Here is a 22,904-nt window from a genome sequence, read left to right as displayed (position 1 = left end):
AAGAGCTGTTAGTTGAGGTCTTCTTAAAGCTCCTATAAGTCATGGGACCAGAAAAGAGCACTAGGTCTTGAAGGGGGATCCTGGATAATGCTATGACACTGGATGATGAAGTCACCCAGCTTAAGCTGTATGAGCCTGCCATTGGGGATTTTATCTGGAGAAAAAGAGCTGGCCAGCCTATTCATTCTACTGGATGTAGAAAGCAATAGAAGTAGACACTGGTTTTATAACATAAAGACAATTTTTATTGCCAAATAAAAGCCTTTAATAACTCATTTTTCCTGTTTCAGTAGGACCTTATTCTTTCTGAAGAAAATCCAGTCATAGCATCTCTCATTAAAAATAAAATTATTTTGAAATAAATAAATATATAAAATAAATAGCATATACATTTCATAAATAGTTTGTCCTTATGCACAGTATCCATGCTTATATTTTAATATCATTTCCTTACAACCTACCCCATATCTCCCACTTCTGGTGGCAGGAAAACTGCCTGTCAGGATGAATGAGAGATCTGCAGAGCCAGGGTAGGGATGGCTGGCAGCAGGGTTGGAGCCCCTAGGATTTTCCAAATGACACTTTCCCGAAACTCTTTAGGTAGCATCTGTGGCAGATTCCTTGGTCTTTCATTTGTACCCCATCTCAAGGTATCTGGGTAGATTGTGAAGCAAGACGGCCTTGTCCCTTAGTGGGGGCCCTTGTTCTTTGTCATGCTACCTCATGGGAAAGAACGTGAGTAAAACAAAAAGTATATACAAGATTCCCTTGGAACAAGCCCTCCCCCCACTTCCCTCCCCAAAATAACCCAAGCTTGATATACACTTTGAACAAGGGGACAGCTGGGTCATGTTGAACAGTAAGTGCTTCTTTGTTATCTAATTGATAGGAAGGAAGGATTGAAAAGCTATGAGTATAGTGTTTGCAGAGCCAACCATGGTCACAGAGTACATGGGTCACAGAGGTGGTACCAGAGGTCCATTACCTATAGCGGAAGAGGTCTCTGGACATGGAGGGCAACTTAGAGGGATCTACTGGCCTGGGTAAAAAGTGAGTGAATTTCTGGTGTCGTTTAGTCCTGTATCCCTCCCGGGGTGAGCCGTCTTTATTCAGGGCCACATAATACTGTCTCTCCGAGTCCGAGTGTTTGTACAAGGTGGAGGCATAGGTGTTGTACCAGTTTTCTTCAAACTGTTCCCGGAAAACACATTCACGTGTGAGTTTCTTCTGTGAGGGTGAGAAAATAAAGCAGAGCCCATTACATGACTGTTCCTCCCATCCCAGCGTGCTGGTGGAGAAACCCTGAAATAGCAACAGCACACTGAGATTAGAAAATTTCAGTCCTGTCTTCCTATGTGACCAAGGTGTCTTTTTTTTTTTTTTTTCCCCAAGCAGCACAAACCCCTCCTGGGCGTATCTTCTTCATCCTTCGGAAGCCAAATAAAAATATCTTGGCTTGGCTGGCTCTTTAAACCCTAGAATTTTCATTATGGCCTTCCAATGCCCCTCTGGCACCCACTGAGCTCACTTCCTACTTGGGGCTAATAATGTTCGACTGCATTGAGATTACAGTCACCCACATCAACTGGCAGGCAAAGGCCATGGGTCTATATAAAGCTGCATGGGAGGTGAGCCGTGATCTCTCCTAATGAGCGGCCTGTCAGTTGGAAAGCTCAGAGAATATCTGCTTGAAAAAGCTCCTCCAATCTGGCTACTTCAAGCTGGCAGCTCCTGTGTCTTCTGCTTCTGGCCCTTCTCAGAGTTGATCAGGCTGCCATACTGTTTTCTGTGGTGCCCGATGCTGAGTGCTGGGGACAGGACTATCTTCTAGGTGTCAGGGAAAAATGTGTTCTGATTTCATGGGGTGTAGCCAGCCAGTAAGCATGCTATGTGACTCAAAAGTCTGAGCCAGAATACTGGGATCTCCTGAAGGGTTAAGGCCAGTGAAGTTATGTCCCAGTGCCGGGCCAGCTTCCAGAACACAAAAAAAAAAAAAAAAAAAAAAAAAAAAAAATGTATTGCAGCCAGCCCATTCCTTGCTCGGGGTTGGGGCTGTCACTACACCCTGGAACCCTCATTCTTCATTTGTTGGTGTTATTTGGCTTTTGGGGCTCAGCTGAAGTAATCTGGAAACCAGAGGCTGGGTTATTAACTTCAGAACCCTTGCTGGAAGGCTGGCATTTTCACTGTATGTTCTTTTGTGCCTACTCACCAGCTACTGTTCATGGGTATCCATTAAAACTAAGATGTGCTCTTTAGATGACTTAATACCCCGAACCCCGAGAGCATCTACTGACAAGCCAGAATGGCTTCCTCTTATCATGGCACCAGTAGGCCCTCTAATGGAAATGGTGAAAGCAAATGGATTCCAGAAAACCTTGTTTGGATGGAGGCCTGAACAAGTGAAGCAGTATAACGGAGCAAGGCCCTGAGCAGCCAGGAACAAGAAGACTCCAATCCTTTATGGTCATAAAAGGGCTCTCAAGTGCTTGATAAACAATTTTATTCTTTGCCTTCGGCTGTCCAAACATTGGTGGTCATAGCATCTGATAAATAGAAAAGCTGGAACTTACCGATCCAAATAGCTCTCCTCGCTCGTTCATTCCTAGATACAGGCCAGAGTCTACTCCCCGGATGCTAATCAGCCCCACAGCCAAGCTGATAAATTCCAGAATTCCTGGGACAAAAAGTAGAACATCATTCTGTTACTAACACAGAGCTAGTGGGCACGAGCTGTTCAGGTGACATGAGCTACCAGTTATTTACCCCCCCAGTCCAGGCAGCCCTGGGTATCCATAGAGAACCATTTGATGAGCCCATCTTCAGCAGTGAGAAATGAAGCCTCAGAGAAAGGAGAAAGTGCTCGGTCTCTCCTTGCCTGAGATTTTCCATGTGTAAAACTGAAGAAACAGCCCCTCTCTCCACAGAATACTCTTAGCCGTGTGATTTTTCTGTTTTCTTTTGAGGTACTAGTTCGAGAACTTGGGGCCCTGATTGTGCTAGGAAAGAGCTCTACCACTAGGCTATACTACCAAGCCTCTTAGGTATGCTAGGGTGAAGAAACCGGGGGGGGGGGGGCTTTCTACCAAATGGTCCATAATTATGGTGTTAGTGAAGTAGAAGACCACAGGTTTCAAGAAATGGAAAAGCAGTGTTCTCGACACCATGTTATCCTGTTCCTCTCTGGCACCCACCTGCATTCCCTTGCTGTCCTCTAGTCTAAGCATAGTTTTCAGTCTCTCAGCTCTCATGTCCTTAAAAACCACATGAGGCTGTCAACTGCCTGTAGCTGACTCTAACGAATGCCACAAGGCCATGCTCTGTTCATTCACCCTGCAGGAGGGAAAGGTTGGCCTAAAAAATGTTCTCAGCTTGCTCAGCCCCAAACTGCCTAGTCTGTCGCGCACCCCCCCCCCCATCTTCTCTTGAGAATTTAAAGTTGAGCCACGGCTGAGTTGGCAGGTAGCATTGGACTCCATAGTGATTTGAGATGTTGCAACTTTAAGGGGAAAGGGAAGAAATTAGAAAGGTCCTTTTAACTGACAAGGTTAGAGGTGATGATTTTAAAATGTTTTCATTTACCCCATGAGGGAAAAAAATCAATTATGAAGAGGGTAAAGGGACAGGGAAACTAAATCATGGTAGTACTGAAGACTTCATGATTTTGAAAATAGTACATCTATTATCTAGAGAGATGTTAATAGTCAATTAGATTTTTCTTTGAGATTCCTCCCTCTAACCACATTTTTCAGCAGAGATGGAAAACTTGCTACAATTGTCTGAAAGCCTACCCTGAATTCATATACCTAGCTATCTTTCATGGAAAAATTACAAATTATTAAGGGTAATATTTTGAATATTCTACATAGGAGGTAGAGCTAATCCCACAAGACAAGGAATTGGAGGTTGTAAGATGGCTCAGAGGGTAGTAAAGGTACTCAGCACCGTGTCTGATGGTTTGAGTTTGACTCCTGGGACCTGCAAGGTAGCCGGAGAGAACTAACTCCTGCAAGTTGTCCTCTGACCTTCATCTGTGTGCCATGGCACATGCATCACATAGAATCTCTCTCACTCCCCTCTCTGTCTCTCTCTCTCTCTTACACACACACACACACACACACACACACACACACACACACACAAATACATAAATTTATTACACACAAATACATAAATGTAATAAAGAAAGATTTCTTTTAAAAAATGGCTGGGAAAGTCTCTGGCAACCTGTCCCCCAAATGCTAAAGTCAAAATTTACAACTACTTCGTTCTGCAATCAGGTTGAAAAATCAGGTCAAAACTCCAATGGGAAGTTTCCTATGAAGCTCAGTGGCCAACAGGCAATGGTTAGGCATTCGATCATGAAAGCAGCTCTGGTGATATGCATCTGGCTCTCTCAGATTTATTTGAAGGATCTTTATAGTTCTGTCACTAGTCTATGGGACGTTTGAGAGTTGGCCTTTGGGTTTTCACATTCAGATCCTCTGAGTCTTTATTCTGATTGATAGTAACTTTTATTATTGTTGTTATTGGCACACGTGCAGCGATCAGAGGACAATGTTGGTGAACCATTTCTCTCTCGCTATCATGGCTTCCAGGGACTGACTCTAGTTCTCAGGCATGTGTAGCAAGTGCTTTGACTTCTGGGCCATATAACTAACTCACCAGGCTCCTGATTCTTAGTAGCTTTTCTAGTATAGTGCAGATAGTTTCAAGAAGAGAATACCATATGGTGGCTAATCAATCACCGATTTGATGAACAAAAATCTTCAATTGTCTAAAGGAGGCTCTGCCCTGAGAAACATTTTAATCACCAACTCATAAGAGGATGCAGGAACCCAGCTTCCCTTAGCTCTAGAAGACACATAGCTTAAAAGGTTAACAATCAAGATCCAAAGAGGTTCCAAAGGTTGGGAAACAGGCTGGTTCCAACAGAATAAGCATAATTATAGATAATAGAAAGTATCGCACCTTGGTCTCCAAATCCATCTTCACAAAATATTTGTGTTTGGGTTTTTGTTGATGGAAGGTGAGCCTCACAAGCACATGGATAACGTCATTCTTTTGTTTGCTTTGTTTGAGGGCTTTTCCATCATCTATCACTCTCTCATAGCTCTGCATCCTACCCGTATACACCTCCTACTTCAGAACTGAACTCAGGGCCTTCAGCATGCTAGGTAAGTCTCTACCACTATACTACGTTCTGCCTCAACCCCGGTGTATTTTCTTGAGAGTGTGTGCACTTTTGTATTTCAGTGTCCTTTAAAGAAAATGGTTTTGGTGCTGGAGATTGAACCCAGTACCTAGAGTATGCTGTGTGTATTTTAATTATATGTAAGTCTGCCGGTTTCTACAATGGGGAAATGTGGCCCAATGAAACTTAAATGGCAATGGCTTGGGGATTTGACTGAGCAGTTAGCTCATTATGAAGGTGATTAGCAGGATTATTGAAAAGCTAATGTAGAGTTGGCAGTGGCTCAGCAGGTAAAGGCACACCTGCTTTCAAGCCTGCCCACTTGAATTCAATTCCAGGGACCCATGAGGCAGAAGGTGAGAACTTCCCCAAGCTGTCCTTTTGACCTTCACGTGTGCATGCCACTGTGGGTGGTAGATATGCCTTGTCCTCTGTCTCTCTCAACAGCTCCCATCTCTCACTCCACCATTCTTTCTCTCTCCCTGAACACCCCCCCACACTTTCTCTCACAAACACTAAATAAATAAGATGCAAGTAATTTTAAAAGTGTAAGATAGGACTGGCAAGATGGCTCAGTGGATAAGGTCGACGGCTGCCTCCAATCTGAGTTTGATCCCTTGGGATTCACGAGTTGGAAGAAGAGAAATGACTGCTGAAAGTTGTTCTCTGATCTCCACACAAGCACTGGTGCTTCTCCTTCCTCCCCAACCCACACAATCAAAAATACAATTTCAATGTTTTCTGGACGTAGAGGCCTGGATCTGTACTTCTAATCGATGGGAGTCTGAGGCAGGAAGATAGGTAATTCAAAGCCAGCCTAGGATAGATAGGGAGACCCTGTGTGAAAAACAAAATAAAAGAACACACACACACACACACACACACACACACACACCAGGTAAATCCATGGCCACAGGAATTAGGAGGCTGAAAGAGAAGGAGCCCCAGTTTGAAGCCAGCCTGGGCTACAGAGTGAAACACTACCTCAAATCTTTTAAATTCTTGCTTTTGAGACAGGGTCTTATGTTGTCCAGACTGGCCCTGGAAACTGAACTCTGTACGCAGCTATGAATGACCTTGAACTCTCAATCTTCTTGCTTCCATTTCCTAGGTGCTGGGGTTACAGATTGTGCACCTTGATGCTTTTTTTTTTAAATTAAAAATAACTTAAAACCCTAGTGTAAAAATAGAAAAAAATGGAGCTAGGTTGTAGTCAGAGAGATCTGGTTATTAACATAAGAGAAGGAACTGGCCTACTACTCTGCCGGGTCCTGGCAGGACCATGATGGGGTTGGTTCTGTGTCTGGCTCTACTGTGTCTAGGGAGGGCTGTGGAAAAACAGAAGCATGCTCAAAGTAGTATGTCTGTCTGGCTAGGAGATCCCACACCATGCCTTGGTTCTGTTCTGGGTGCTAAACTCAGATGGACACGAATTCTTGTTACTAAAGGGTCTTTGCTTTTCCAGAACAGGTTACCCGAGTCTCCACTGAAGGCCCCCTTTTCTCTAAGTATCCTCTATCTTGATCTCAGACTACTCTGAGCTCATTAAGTAGCAGAGGGCAGCCTGTGATCTCACTTCGAGACCTGGTATGAGAACAAAATCATGAAACCCAAGAGGTGTGGCCATTTGAGTCACCACAGTTTTTTCTCCAACTCTCTGTGAACCCTGATGCCAAAGGACAGATCATGCAGGATGTCGCTTGGGTTGTGTCCAGTAACCGGGGTCTCCAACAGCTGGAATCATCCTTGCCCAGCTGTCTTTGGGCATCACTTGCCTTTGCCAACTTTCCTATTAGTTGGACTCAGACTGTGGGAACCCGGTGGCACATGATGATGGAACAGATATTTCTAAACCTTCTCCTGAATCCTGGCCAGCATGAGAGGGGAGAGAAAACAAGCCATTTTCATATTTTCCCAGCTACAGCTGGACAGGGGTGTTAACAGAAAAGCGTTGAGGCAAAGTATTAAGTAGACAAAGTTTGTCATCAGTTCGCTCACCCCTTCGAGGCCCAGGACCTCCATCTCCTCTGCCTCATCTTGACCTGCCCACCTCACGCTCTGGCATTTTCTGACAGTTTCCAGACTCTTCTCTTCTTACACCTCTTTCCCCAGGGCCTCAATCAAAACGGATCTGTCCTGGGCCCCACTGCTTCAGAACCTAACTAGATGACTGGCTAATGTGTCATTTAATCTGCTTCCCTCAGCTATCCTGTCAGACCTTGGGGCCAAGACAGTGCTGCCCTGGCCCTTTGCCAAATAAGAACCAGATCGCTCCAAACCCAAAGCAGCTGCAGCAGCCTGCGCCATCCCACCTGGCAGGAGGCCTCTCCTCCAGTCTGGCTCCCAAGCCCTGCTCTGTCAGTCCACAGGTGCCCCTCAGGAATGTCAGGCCCCCTGTGAACCTCATGTAAATGCCACCAGCCAGGCGGGGACTGAACCACTCCTGGCTACCGACTGCAGATGGAGAACAGGGGGCATGTGCGGTGCCAACAGGTTATTATTTGGAGTCGGGGCTGCACTCGGGCTCAGCCTGGCTTGTTTAGAACACATGGATTCCAGGGTAATCCTTGGGGGCCCTGCTCTCCAATTACAACAAATAGCTATTTACTTTACGTGGCCTTCGGAGACTCCCTCCTCCCCCCAAGCAGAGATCTATAATATTTTATATCTTAAGTCTGGCCCACTTTACTCTGCTGGAATGTTGACTGCTAAAGCACTTATGGAATGTTAAAGTTTCGATTTATTGAATACTCTGGCTGATTAACTCAAATGTGGAGGGCGGAGAGTGTGAGCAAACTCAACCACCACCTCGTCCCGTGCCAAAAGCTAAACTGAGCAAGAGCGTGTTTGCAAGTTGGTAGGGGAGGTTATGAACAGACAGCTTTGACCGGTTATCATTTCCTTTACAGGAAACACACAGAACTGCCAAGAAATCCGGGAAGGAGGAAAGGGAAAAGGGGATGCGGAGGGGGTCTCAGGCAGCTTGTTTTTGCTAAAAGGCCAAACCCAAACTGAAGCAAGCCAGTTAAGCAGCAGTGCAAACATCCTGGGCCAGCTTTACTTCCTTTGGTTTCTCCTTAAACTTAACACCCTTAGCAGGTCTGGGAGATGAAAAGAAATCAAGATGTGTCTTTAGGGAGGCAATTAAAGACCACTTATCCCAAGAGCCTATTACTGATTTATGTTGACCTTGTAGATTATTGGGCTCAACTCAGGCACAGAGGCAAACACTTGGAGCAGCTGGGGGCAGCGCACAATTTCACTGTCCCTACCCAACATTTCACTATCATTTTGTGACTTTGCTTTCTGCACATCCATATAAATGCACACACACACACACACACACACACACACACATGTGCCTTTTATACACAGACCTTTCCAAAATCTTTAGGCTATTTCTGGGAGCCTCTGAGTTCAGGATGGGAGTCCCAGTCCTTATGAAGAGGAACAAAAGGGGACTGCAAAATCGCAAGTGATGGAAGGGGAAGAAGCCAAGTTAACACCCCCTCTCCTCCCACCCCACCTCATCACCCTTTTGAGGACCTGCTGCAAGTTTATACAGACACCTGCAACCCTCCATTACCCCTCCCAACCTACTGTACTCCAGCTCTGTTTGAGTGCATTTTTCCAAGATGACATAGACCTCATTAGGGTTCCTGCCTGCTCCCAGCAAGGAAGGCCAACCCTGGTCCTAGTTGTTTGCTAGGCTTGGCCTTAAGCTGCCCCTTGTCTGTCCCCTCCTCCACAGCCATTTTTCTTCTCTCTCTCTCTCTCTCTCTCTCTCTCTCTCTCTCTCTCTCTCTCTCTCTCTCTCTCTCTCTCTCTCTCTCTCTCTCTCTCTCTCTCTCTCTCTCTCTCCTCTCTCTCTCCTGAGCACTCCAGATGCAGCTCTAGAAAGGCATGTAGAATGAGAAGATGGGAAGGATAGGAAAAAATGAAGCACGTCCTGCTTGAGGGGAGGCAGAGCTTCAGACTGGTTTGGGGGTGGAAAGAGCCCTTCTTGCATTACAAGGACCCTGGGAGGAAGCCGAGGACACTGAGACGGTGAAGAAAGGCTAGCTGTCACAGCACCTGCTTGATGGCTTAATAACGAATAGAAAATTGAAAAAAAAAAAAAAAAAAAAACCACCGCAAATTACTGAAGAAGGAACACATTTGCTTAGAAGCCTAAAGATTTCCGTCCCAGATCAAGGTTTATATTAATCGTGTAATTAGTTCTGTATGGTGACACCGGCAGCTGGGTGCTCTGAACAATCTGTATAGTTTCAGGCTGGCAGAGGCAATCCTGCCTGGAGATTAGACATTTCCTGTCCTGTTTCTGGGGCTGGCAGTGGGTTCGGGGCAGTTTCCTCACGTGGGCAAGGAGTAATTTCTGGGCAAAAGCTACCCAAGATTTGTTCATACGCAATGGGCACCGCGAGGTTTTCCTAGATTCTCTGCTACCCGGCTCATGCCCTGCTGCCTGGATTGGCTCCTACCCTGGGCAGAGCCCCCCGGAGGATGATCAGTGCCATGACTGCTCGGTCCCCGCCAGATAAAAGTGATTCGAGTGCCCGCCGCTGGCCCACCACGCCCGTGGCTCGTGAAGGTTTCTGCTCTAGGCGATCAGTCGCGACGGGTCTGCCACCCTCAAGTCCCCTGCCTCCTAGGTGAGGACTCCTAGGTGAGGATCCTCTTCCGACTCCACCTGCTTCCTTCGGAGGCCCGACGTTGGGCTCTCAGAGGGAGCCCCTAGCTCCGAGAGGAGGGAGGGTGGAGCGGCTGGAAGAGGCCGCACCGCGAGGCGCCTCCGCCCCCTCCGGGAAGCGTCGCGGGGTGCAGGGGCCACCGGGTCGCCGCGAGGCTTAGGGCCCTGCCACCGCGTCCCAGCCCCGACGGGCCCGGACGGCACTCGGTGCGGGAAGGTTGGGGGACCCCTGCGGGACGGTCCCGCGCCGACGGCTCCCCAGTCCGCGGTCCGCCCGCCTCCCTCTCCCCCACCCTCCCCACGGCCGTGTCCTCACCGAAGCGGCTGTGGTCGTGGCGGGTGCCGTGCACCGTGCCGTTGGGGAAGATCTCGAGGTGGAAGCCCGTGCGGCAGTAGAGCTGGCGGCGCCGCAGGATCCCCTTCAGGTGGGCGAAGTCTGTGGGCGAGCCGCGCTGCAGCTTCCCCTCGATCTGGCCCAGGCGCTCGTTCAAGAAACCCGGGGAGTCAGCTAAGGGCACGTTCCCCAGAGAGGAGGAGAAGCCGTGCAGGTCCCAGTCCAAGGAGGCAAAGACGCCCCCGACCTCCGCCATGGCGGGGCCGGCGGCGGCGCGGGCCGAGCCGGGGCCCCGGGGCGCGAACTGCCTCTCCTCGCGGCCGGCGCGGCCGGGCGGGTCGGCGGCGCTCGCTAGCTCGCTGCTCGGCTCCGCGCTCTGCCCAGCCGCAGCACACGTCTGTTCGCGTCCAAAGAACTTCTCAGCGGCGGGGAGCGTGGGGCAGCGCGCTCCTGACCTTGTTCTCAGTTAAAGTGCGGCTTCCCCTCCGCATCCATCTCTCCCGGCCTCTCATAGCTGGCTTCGTGCAGCTATCCGATGCAAATGGCACTTTATATACGTACCCACTCCCCTTCCATTGACATATTGGATATTTAAATACAAGCCACACCTCACTGGCATCCCCTCAGAGATTGGTGTGTGGGTTCTTTCCTTTTTCCCCCCTTCTCGTATCCATTTGGCTCTTTTTGGGAGAGGGGGGTGGAGGGGGGAGCGAGCGAGCAAGCTTCACTCCCTCTTTTATTATGAAAAAAAATGGCAGGAAAAAGCTACACATTGCAGTGAGGCATAACTGCTTTTGGCAGGTTTTCTTAAACTGCTGATGAAATAACGGAGCCCAGTACGTGGAGGCCATCAGTGACCATGGCCACGCAGGCCAGTTCCTCGGGGGTCTGCCTGTCGGTCTACTGTAAGGGCCACCCCCACCTCCCAAGCATCCTCCCTTCGTTCCCCTGTGGAAAGTGCCCGAGGCCGGGGCTGGGGGAGGGCGTCCTCGCGCTGCTGAGCCCCTCTTCTCTGGTCCACAAAAAGGCTGCGGAAGGGGTGTCTGGTCCCGGACAGGGGCGTCCCGGTTCCTTTGTTCTGCTGTCCCCTAGTCCCACTCCCCACCTGTAGGTCCAAAGGGGTCTGAGGAAGCGAAAATGATTTGGAAGCCAAACGCAGTTGTGGCTGTAAGGACTGAGGTGGTGGAGGTCCCTGCAGACACCAAAGGGTGGGGGCGCTTAAGGGATCTGGGAGGAGCGGGAAACCCCAGAGGGTAAGAAGACTTTTAAAAAGGGACTTTGTGGCTTAAGCATAGAGGGGTGGAGGCTAAGACATAGAAAGCGATCTTTTTGAAAAACGATCTCCATGGTTTTCTGGGCGCGCTTTTACAAGGCTCAGGAGAGCAAGCTCCGAGAGAGGCCATTGGAAGCTTGATGGGGGCTCCCCCCCATACACCTCTTTGCTTGTTGGAAACAGGTGTTTCCTCGCTCTGTCCTGTGCCTTGTTCCAAGATACTCTATCAGGAAAAGCGGCAGTCATGGGTGGGAACTGGCGGCTGCCAGGAAGAGAGGCTGGGTGGAGAGGACCTGGTGAGCAGGTGCCTGCCTGCCCTGAGCCCCTGCATCTCTGCCCCGCACCTGAACCCCACGGTCCCTCTGGGCTTCTGGCGCTCGCCTCCTCCTTGCTTATTAAATGGCGCTGTTGCTTGCAGTTTTCACACGCAACAGGCGCTGGCCGCCTTCCCAGGTTCTGGTAGTGACTGAACCCCCAATCCTACCCTTCTGCGCTTTTACTGCGCCTCCTGCTGGAGACCCCGCCAAGCCGCAAGTTCAAATTCAGGGTTACCATAAAAATGAGTAAATGAGCTTCCTCACAACTCAGTGCAATTCGAGGCCCTACTCTTAGGCTCCCATGTGCATCCTGTGATCACTTTCTGGACTCGTAGCAATTCTTAGTTTGGAACATCATTGTGGCTTGTTCTTGCTGTGCTTCTTTAGCTCAGAGAGAACCTCCAGGACCAAGCACAGTGCCTGACATATGTAGGCACTCAAAAGTAATACGCTTTCAGCAACAGAGAACACAGATGCACGTTATCATCCAGTTGTAATGAACCCACACATGCAAAAAGTGTAATCTAGACGCTGGAGAGCCCAGCGCTGAAGATCAAGTAGTTCTCTTTTAGAGGACCCACGTTTTGTTCCTACCACCCACCCACATTGGCTCACATATACCTGCAGTTCCTGAACCAGGGGATCTGATGCCATCTTCCGGTGTCCACAGGAACCCACACACATGTGTGTGCATGCACACACCCCCACACGTTCACATCACATAATTATTTTAAATTAAAAAAAAACTTTAATGGGTAGAGTCCTTATTAGACTACGTGTTAATGAAACTATATACTGTCTTGGATTTACTTAGAAGCATCCCAGAGCCAGCCTGCTGTGCTGGTACCCACCTGTAATTGCAGCACTTGCAGGACTGGGAGTGTGAGCCCATCCTGAGCTGCATAGCCAGTGACGCAATGAACAAGCAAATAAGAAATTATCCAAAGTGCTGAGCGCAGTTCTTCACACCCGCACTCTCCACAGTTTGGAGATGGAGGCAGGGGATCAGGAGGTCAAGATTAGACTGGACTACACGGGACCCTGTCCCAAGAACAAAACAAAGGTTTATGGTGCCGTGTAGATTCATGATCTAGGTAGGGGTCCTGGATCTATTCTGGGCTACGGTGACTTTTGTAGTGAATGTGCCCTGAGGCAAAGATGGGAAGAATCTTTTTTGCATGATCGGAAGAATCACTTCTAAAAGAGAAAATAGTAACCCCCCCCAAAAGGAACAATTTTAACTGTTAAAGTGAGAGTCAAATAAATTCTTTTAATGAGAGTCAAATCAAAAAATGTACATGAAGCATCTTTGAGAAGCAGGCACTATAAAAGGTGTAGACGTCTATGATGAAATAAATTTCACCCATTTTTAATTTTTAATTTTTTTCTTATTGAACATAGATTCTTTCCTCTTATAGTATATTCTGATTATGGTTTCTACTTCTCCTAGCCTCTCCTCCCCTCTCCTCCAGATCTGTTCTCTTTCTGTCTCTCATTAGAAAAGAACAGGCTTCTAAGATAACAACAAAACAACAAAACATGACAAAATAAAATATAATATGATGAAGCAAAAACTATCATATCGAAGTTGGACAAGTCAACCCAACAGAAGGAAAGGAGCCTCAAGAACAGACAAAAGAGCAGAAACCTCACTCATTCTCATAGTCAGGAGTCCCATAAAATAGTAAGCTAATAGCTGTGATATGTACCCATAGAACATGGTGTAGACCTGTACACATCCTGTGCTTGCTGGTTCAGTCTGTGTGAGCACATATGCACTCTGCTTAGTTGATTCAGAGGGCGTTGTTCTCCGGGTGTCCTCTGGGATATCCCCTCATGGTTCTTACACCCTTCCCATCTCCACGGGATCCCCTGAGCTCCTAGAGGAAGGATTTGATGGAGACCTCCCATTTAGACTCTCTGCATACTGTCTAGCTATGGGTCTCTGCATCTGTTCTCATCTGCTGCCAGGGAGCATCTCTGATGATGACTGGAGATGTATCAGAACATCATTAGGAATTATTTTCTTGATTTCCAAAGTGACTGTAAAAGTTTGAACTCCCACCAGCAATGGAGCAGAGTGTTGCCCTTGCTCTACATCCTTGACAGCATGAACTGTTACATGTGTTATTGATCTTAGCCATTCTGACAGGTGTGAGATGGGCTCTCAAAGTAGTTGTGATTTACATTTCACTGATAGATAAGGATGCTGGACATTTCTTTAAGTACTTCTCATTTGAGATTCTTCAGTTGGGAATTCTGTTTAGATTTGGTCCCCATTTAAGCAGAATTTTAAATGATTTATTTATTTTTGTTTTACATACGTTGGTGTTCTGCCTGCATGTATACACGTGGGAGGGAGTCAGAGTTCCTGGAACTGGAATTACAGTCCTGAGCTGCCATGTGGGTGCTGGAATTGAACCTAGATCCTTTAGTAACCAGTGTTCTTAACTGCTGAGCCATTCCCCATTTTTAAATTGGACTGTCTGGCTTTTTGATGTCTATTTTTTTAGTTCTTTGTATATTTTGGATATTAGTTCTCTGTTGGACGTGGAGTTGGTAAAAAAAAATTTCCCGTTCTATAGGCTGCTGCTTTCTCCAAATCATGGTGTCCATTGCTTTACAGAAGCTTTTCAGTTTCATGAGGTCTCATTTAATATTGTTGATCTTAGTGCTTGTCAGTATTCTGATCAGGAAATTGTCTCCTGTGCCAGTGTGTTCGAGACTAGTTCCCACTTTCTCTTCTATCAGGTTCAGTGCATCTAGTTTTATGTTGAAGTCTTTGATCCACACGGAATTGAGTTTTGTACAGTGTGATAAATATGGCTCTATTTACATTCTTCTACCTGCTGACATCCACTTAGACCAGAACCATTTGTTGAAGATGGTGGCTTTTTTCCCAATGTATATTTTGGGCTTCTTTATCATAAATGAGGTATCCATATGTATATGGATTTATTTCTGGGTCTTCACTTCAATTCCATTGATCATCATATCTGTTTTTAATGCCAATTCCATGAGGCAGCTCTGTAGTACAGCTTGAAATCAAGGCTGGTGATACCTCTGAAGTTCTTTTGTAAAGGATTGTTTTAGCTATCCTGGTTTTTTTGTTTTTTCCATATGAAGTTGAGAATTGTCCTTTTAAGATCTGTTAAGAATTGTAATAACATTTTGATGAGGAGTGCTTTGAATCTGTAGATTGCTTTTGGTAGGATGGTCATTTTAACTATGTTACTGCTACTGATCTCTGAGCACGGGAGATATTTTTATATTCTGATATCTTCTCCAATTTCTTTCTTCAAAGACTTGAAGTTTTTATCAGACAAGTATTTTACTTGCTTGGTTAGAGTTACTCCAAGATATTCCTATTATTCCAGGTTATCGTGAAAGGTGTTTTTTCCCCTGATTTCTCTCTATTTGTCACTTGTATACAGGAGGGCTACAGATATTTGTGAGTTAAGTTTGTATCCAAATACTTTGCTGAATTTTTTTAGGGTCACTTATGTATACTACCATATCATCTGCAAATAAAGATACTTTGACTTTTCCTTTCTAATTAGTATTCCCTTGCTCTCTTTCAATTGTCTCACTGCTTTAGACAAGATTTGAAGTACTATATTGAATAGGAATGGAGAAGGTGGACAATCTTTTCTTGTTCCTGATTTTAGTGGAATTGCTGTGAGTTTTCTCCATTTAATTTGATGTTGGCTCTAGACATTATAAATTACCTTTATTGTGGTTCAGTAGGTCCCTCGTATCTCTAATTTCTTCAAGGATTTGATCATGAATGGTGTTGAATTTTGTCTAAGGTGGTTTTCTTATGGAATGAAATGATTGTGTGTTTTTTCTATCAGTTTATTTATGTGGTAGATTATATTTACTGTTGTTTTTGTATCTTGAACCATACCTGCACCCCTGGAATAAAGCCTACTTGATCATTATGGTTGATCTTTTCTATGTATTTGTTTTTTTGCATCAATGTTCACAAAAATTGGTCTGTAATTTTCTTTGTTGAGTCTTTATGTTGTATGGATATCATGGTAATTGTGGCCTCATAAAAGTAATTGGATGATGTTTTTTCTGTTTCTATTTTGTAGTATAACTTGGGGAGTATTGGTGTTAGCTCTTCTTTGAAAGTCTAGTAGAATTCTGAACTAAAACCACCTGGCCTTTGGCTTTTATTTGTCGAAAGACTTTTAATGACTATTTATATTTCACTGGAGGTTCTAGGTTTATTTAATTGTTTATCTGATCTTGATTTAACGTTGGTAGGTGGTATCTATCAAGAAAATTATCCATTTCTTTTAGAGCCTCCATTGAGATGTCAGGTGTCTGATAGGTCTGCTTTTATATGTTACTTGGCCTTTTCCTCATGCAGCTTTTAGTATTTTTTAGTGGTTTTGTATATTTACTGTTTTGATTATTATGTGCTGAGAGATTTTTTTCTGGTCTAATCTATTTGGTGTTCTTGGTTCTTCTATCTGTATAGGTTTCTCCTTCTTTAGGATTTTTCTTCTATGATTTTGTTGTAAATATTTCCTGGGTCTTTGAGATGAAGTTCTTCTTCCTTTATTCCTATTATTCTTAGGTTTGGTTTTTTCATAGTATCCCAGATTTTTTTGATACTATGTGTCAGGAGTTTTTTAGATTTGACATAGCCTTTGACGGATCTATCTGTTTTTCTTATCATATCTTCAATGACTGAGATTCTTTGTTCTATCTCCTGTATTCTGTTGGCAAAGCTTGCTTATGTAGTTCTTATTTAAAAACTTACATTTTCATTTCCATAATTCCCTCAGTTTGTGGGGGTTTTTTGTTACTTCTATTTCCAATTTCATGTATTGGACAGTTTTATTCATTTCCTTACACTGTTTGTGTTTTCCTGAATTTCTTTAAGGGATTTATTCATTTCCTCTTTAAGCACCTCTATTATATTTATAAAAATGGGTTAAAGTTTTATTTTCTTGTGCTTCAGGTACTTTGGAATATTCAGGGCCTGCAGTGGTAGGGTAGCTGGGCTCTGGTGGAGATATATTGCCCTAGCTATTATTGGTTGTGTTTTTACATCAGTGTCTCAGCATCTGGGTTTGGGGTAATTATAGTCCAGGTGCTGATTTCTGGGATTGACTTTTGGGTAGATATTTTTGTTCCCTGGTTTCCATTTCCTCTCTGGATTTTCAGAGTGTTATGGCTGTGTATTGTCTGCTTTCCTGGCCTGCTCAGCTGATGTGTTCACAGGGAATGCCTGCTGGTGTTAAATGCTGGGGATGAGTTAAGGAAGGAAGGTTGGAGAAGGTCTTTGCAGCCCTTTGGAGATGAGATAAAGGAAAAGGAGACCATAGCAGGCTTTCAGCTACAGAGCTGGAGATGAGACTAGAGAGAATTGGATCTCAGGGGCAGTAGGAGAGGTGTGGGTCTGCCTTCAGCCTACTTGTTGCCCTGGGAATAGCTGCTCTTGGGTTAGCAGGAGCCACCTTCTGGAGATGGGGACTGGGATATAGCAACTAGAAGGAGGAGGTAGGTTAAGAGGGGATGGACTGTGGGACCCTCAGGAGATGTGGCAGTGGGGAGGGAAGGCTGCAGCTAGTGTTCTGTTGCAGCACTAGGGATGAGGCTAGGGCATTGACTCTAGGGGAAAGAAACTACACATTTCAACAAGAGTTTGCATTATTTATCCTTAAGCATTTTTCAAAAAAGTTTTCTAAAGACAGACAGGGTTTCTCTGAATAGCCTGGTTGTCCTGAAACTCACTCTATAGAACAGGCTGGCCTCAAACTCAGAGATTCAACTGCCTCTGCCTCCAGAGTGCTGGGATTGAAGGCTTGAACCACCACTAGGTAACAACTGTGTCCCAAATCAGGTCAGGCCACCCATCCTCAATAAGCCAATTAAAAGAACCAAATTAAAAGTGGGAAGTAGAAGGGCTGGAGGGATGGCTCCCTGGTTAAGCCTGTTGGTCGCTCTTTCAGAGGACTACATCTTTCAGAGGATAACTCTCTGTCACTGCAGTCCCGGGGATCCGACACCCTCTCCTGGCACTGCATGCACATGGTGCATAAACGTACATGCAGGCAAAACACTTGTACATACATGCTAAATAAATGTAGAGGTTAAAACAATCAATGGAGCAGCGGAGAAAGGAGATCACTCAGTATGGCCACGCATGCTGGATCTCTCTGACACTCTTCCCAATGTGCCAACTTCAAACAAATCAATCTGGTTCCTACTTTTTTTTTTCCAAGACAAGGTTTCACTATAAACCTCTGGCTGTCCTGGAAATCACTCTGTAGACCAGGCTGTCCTGGAACTCACAAAGTTCCACCTGCCTCTTGAGTGCTGGGATTAAAGGTGTGCATCAGCCTGTCTGGCTTCTGGTTTCCACTTTTAATTTGGCTCTTCTAGTTGATTTATTGAGGATGGGTGGTTGGACTTTACTTGGAACAGAGGCTGTTATTCCCAAGTTAAGTAACACAATCACAATTCTCAGATCTGCAGTCACAACTGATTGAAGTTCAGAGATTAAAGCTTCCACTTGGGACTCTTGAGATTAAGCTGACTGGTGCTGCTATTTTAAGAAATAATTTTAAAACGACAATAATAATTATTGTGTGAAATTATTAATTATTAATATTAGTGTGTGTATGTGTGTTTGTGCATAACACACACACGGAGGTCAGTGTATGACTTTGTGGAGTTAATTGTCTCCTTTCCACCTTACATGGGTCCTGGGGCTTGAATTCAGGTCATCAAGTGTTTGAGGCAAGCACTTTATCCATTTAGCTGGCCATTTGCTGTCCATATTTTAAGGAATATTTTTATGAAGCATTCCAATGGACAGAACTTTTATGAAAGTATGTTTGCAAACTTGTGGAGTGGGAGATGCTGCTGTACTTCAGAAGTGAGGAAACAGGGAGGGGCCAGGTGGGCAGGGCGCCGCTCCTAAGCGGCATAGTCAGAGTCTGACCTCAGAGCCATTAGGGACTGATTACTTTGAATTTATGGATTTGGTGATTGTACAAAAATGGGATACATTTTATCCAGGTGAAATTTCACATTAAGCCACTTTATAGGAACCCCTCACTAGGACACCGTATTAGGGTACTGATGGGCTAGATGAATAGTTTGCAAAGAAAATGCACATTACGAAAAGAAGCCGCCAGGCTTGGTGGCACAGGCCAGTAATACCAGCTACTCTGGAAGCTGAGGTTGGATAATTGCAAATTTAGGGATCGCCTTTCCTACAGAGTAAGTGCAAAGGAAACCTGGGCAACTTAGTGAGCATCTGCCTCTAAATTTATGAAAAGAAGGGAGGTTATGGATATAGCATGCGTGAGGCCCTGAGGTTTAATCCCCAGTACTGAGAGTGATGGGTCCCAAAGAACACAACCCTTCCCTGGACTCACAGCATCATTTATAACATGCTGAGAAGTGTGTATGTTCCAAGAGGCTGAATGATGGAAAGTGGACAGGATGGTCCAGCACATGGAAAACTTTCCACCTCTACTCCACCTTCCTCCCTTCTTAATATCTCCTGAGCCTGAAGTAAACAAAGCAGTTGCTGTGAAAAGGTCATGAAAAACAGCCCTGTAACTTCAGTATGCAGGAGAGGGGCCAGGTCAAGGCCAGCCTAGGCTACAAAACAAGGCCCTGTCATGAATGGAGAGAAAAAAAGGCAGGTCTTTCATTTTTCCTTGTACCTGTGCGGATTGAACCCAGGACCTTGCCGGTGCCAGATTACCACTGAGTTCCACTTACAACCCACAAAAGAAGGTTCTGACTTCTACTCTAAGAAAAACTGGAGATAGGGCTGGAAGGTGTTGCTGAAAAACAAAAACAAAAACAAAAACAAAAACAAAACCAACAAAAACCAAACAAACTGATCTCAGCAGCCTATCAAACAGGATTCTCCACTCCGGTGGTAGGAAAGTGTGTCTAGCACCATAATCCTATCCAGTTCTTCCCCTTCTCAACTTTTCATCAACGTTTTCTCCTTTGTGGCTAGGTTTCCCTGAGAAGGGTCAAAAAGAGCTGCAAGGGGAAAGGACTGACAAGGACATAAAGAGACACTGTTTAGAGACCATGTGTTAAGTGCTGTTCTGGATGATTTGCATATATTATCTCAGGGAGCCTTATGACAATGTAAGAAATAGTTTGATTTCCATTTTTACACATACAGAAACAGTCAAAAGGACTCAACATTCAGCAGCGGAGATAAGACTTAAATCCAGGTGTATTTCTTTTTTGTGGGGGCTGGAGATTGAACTCAGGGTGTCACACATGATAGGTAAGAGCTCTATTATTGGCCACCCACAGGCAACCTAGTGAGCTCTGATTCTTGATTTGAACTGAATACTTGCCGGAAATGCTAGACCACCTCAGTTTATATCAAAAACGACTTGTCTTGCCTCTCTGCCCCCAGGTCTGCCTCTTTCTCCTGTTTCCTGAGGACAGCAGTATATCACAGTATATGAACACTCCATCTTTTTTTTTTCTGTCTCACACAGTTTATTTAACAATAGGTAATAAGAAATCAAATTTAACAGTCTATACAGTGATCCAAAGTTCATATTTATAAGTAATCAACCTTAATTGCATGATTTACAACAGTTGAGGGGTTTTGCTTTCTATTTTCAAGTTTTACAGAAAGTGTACGTGTGTGGGGGCAGAGTAAGGAAGAAAGCAAATGAAGAAACCTCAGACATTTGCATGTTAAAATCACCCCACTGGAGTCATTTCTTACCCTCTTTTTAAAATTTTTCCTTTGTTACCTTTGTTAGATGTAAAAATAACAAAAAAATTCTCTCAAGAAACAGAAACCACAATATTATAATACATCAATTTGGCAGGTGCCCCTGTATATTATGAAAAAGTCATTTTTTTTCTCTACATGTACAAATTATCTTAATACTTGAAGTTTTACCCTTAGACTTACGGAATAGAAAATTTTCTGGAGCACAAAAGTTGACTTGAGGGGTGGATAGAGAAGGCTTTTTAATTTTTTTTAAATGTTTTTAAAAGAACGAACATCTTTGCACCCAGAGAAGAAAATTGGTATATATATATAAATGTATAATGTAATTTTATGTAACATTAACCCCTTTTGTCCTCTGGTTTTAGAAATGTTCTTTTTTTTAAAAAATTTTTTCATAAAGTGAGGAAAATAGGGGAAAATGTCAACCATCTGCACCAGTAAATAATAACTATTAATATTACATATTTTCATTAATTTTAAAAAAATAATAAAACCTATTGGAGGTGCAAGGTAGGAACATATGGTTGGCTTCAGACCTCAGTTGCCTCCCAGTGCACACTTGAACCATACACACAAGGGGAAAAAGGGGCTGGGGTAACCAGCCATAACAAAAATATATTCTTTGTAATCTATTATCCCTCAGGTTCATCTGGCATGTTTGCTTTAAACCATAAATGGCTACTGCACAGTTCTTACATGTTCCAAGGAAAATGGGTCTTTTAGGCTAAGAAAGATTCAAAAAAATTGTTTTCAGTACAAAAAGTCTTAAGAGAAAATAATATTTTGCTCCCAAAATACTACAAGGTGTCTCTAGTGTATGTCTAGTGTACTCTGTGAGAGGTTTGAATTCAAGTCTGCATTATCGGTGCTCAGTCCCAGGTCCGTGGCACTTGCACCGATGAACACTCCATCTTGCCTGTCATAAGCCTAGCACCATGCTATTCTAGGAGTTGGAACCTCAGTTTCTTCTCTATGATAAGAATGGCAGGAACTGCTGTGAAATTTAAATGAAATAATATGCTGCATGTACTTAAAACTGTGCCTGGCACATATTAGGATGTCATCACTTACCATTTTGTTCATCTATCTATCTATTTATCTATCTATCTATCTATCTATCTATCTATCTATCTATCCATCCATCCATCTATCCATCTATCCATCTATCTATTCATCTATCCATCCATCCATCTATCTATCTATCTATCTATCTATCTATCTATCTATCTATCTATCTATCTATCTATCTATTATGCACACACATGTGTGTGCAGGCATGTGTGCATGCACCTGTGCATGTGCATGTATGTGAATGAATGTGTGTATGTGTGCAACTTGAGTGTGCATCTGCATTTTTGTGTGTTCACAAGTGTGTGTGTATGTGTGTGTTTCATGTGATGATCAGAGGGCAGACTTTCAAAGTTGGTTCTCTGCTTTGCCTCCACCCTGTGGATCCCAGGGATTAACTTTAGGTTGTCAGGCTTGGTGGAAAGTGTTAACTGCTGAGCTGTCTCTCTGACTCTCACAATTTCCATTTTCCTCAGCTTCAGACATGTTTAGTTTTATTTTTTTAAATGGGGGCAGGAAGGCTTGAAGAGCACTGCCTACTCTTCTAGAGGACCTGGGTTGTGTTCTCAGCACTAAAGGCCAGCAGCTCACTATGTCCAGAGAGATCTGATGCCTCTGGCCATTAGGCACCTGAATTCATGTGCCTATATTCACACAAGGACACATAATTAAAAACAATAAAAGTAAATATTTAAGAATGACTTTCTGAGGTGGGTTGTAGTGGTGCATACCTTTAATCCCAGCACTGTGGAGGTGGAGGCAAGCAGATCTCTGAGTTTTGAGTTTGAACAAACAAACAAACAAACAAAAAAAAAAAAAAACAAACCCCCAAACCAAACCAAACCAAACCAAACCAAACCAAACCAAACCAAACCAAACCAAATCAAACCAAAATGACAGTCTGCATTTTGCACCTGGGCAACAGGTGAAGTCCCTAATGTTGGCTTCTGGTGGAGTCACTCTGAAGCAAGCAGCTCTAGCCTTGCTCATCTTTCTGTGGTACTGAGCTAATCTTATTCTCTCTGGCTTTAGAAGGCCTGTCTTTTAGAAACAGGGAGACCATTCGGTCAGCCTCGGGCAGGCAAGCAAATAGGAAGGAAGTGGAGGCCTGCGGAAATGAGAGTTATAGAACTCATTGATTGAACATCCTATGCTCCAGACACTTCTTTAAGTGCCTTGCATTTAAATCACATCACACCATGAAGTAGATGCTTTTATTATCTCAATTTTTAAAATGACTTTATTTTTTAAAAAACAGAGATAAATGTACAGATTT

At 44.5% G+C, this 22,904-nt stretch overlaps 1 protein-coding gene across 1 annotated transcript; it reads right to left on the bottom strand.

The window, feature by feature from the left end:
• Positions 1–981: 981 nt before the first annotated feature.
• FGF16 (fibroblast growth factor 16) lies at positions 982–10,474 on the bottom strand (the record flags this gene model as incomplete). The annotated part of the gene is made up of 3 exons (XM_080910806.1): positions 982–1,227; positions 2,574–2,677; positions 10,201–10,474. 3 exons carry the CDS (start codon positions 10,472–10,474, stop codon positions 982–984), a joined length of 624 nt encoding a protein of 207 aa, XP_080766932.1.
• Positions 10,475–22,904: the final 12,430 nt, after the last annotated feature.

The sequence above is a fragment of the Micromys minutus genome, assembly GCF_963924665.1.
Source record: "Micromys minutus genome assembly, chromosome: X".
Taxonomy (NCBI): Eukaryota; Metazoa; Chordata; class Mammalia; order Rodentia; family Muridae; genus Micromys; species Micromys minutus.
Note: the sequence above shows the minus strand (reverse complement) of the source record. Positions and strands in the feature narration are given on the sequence as shown.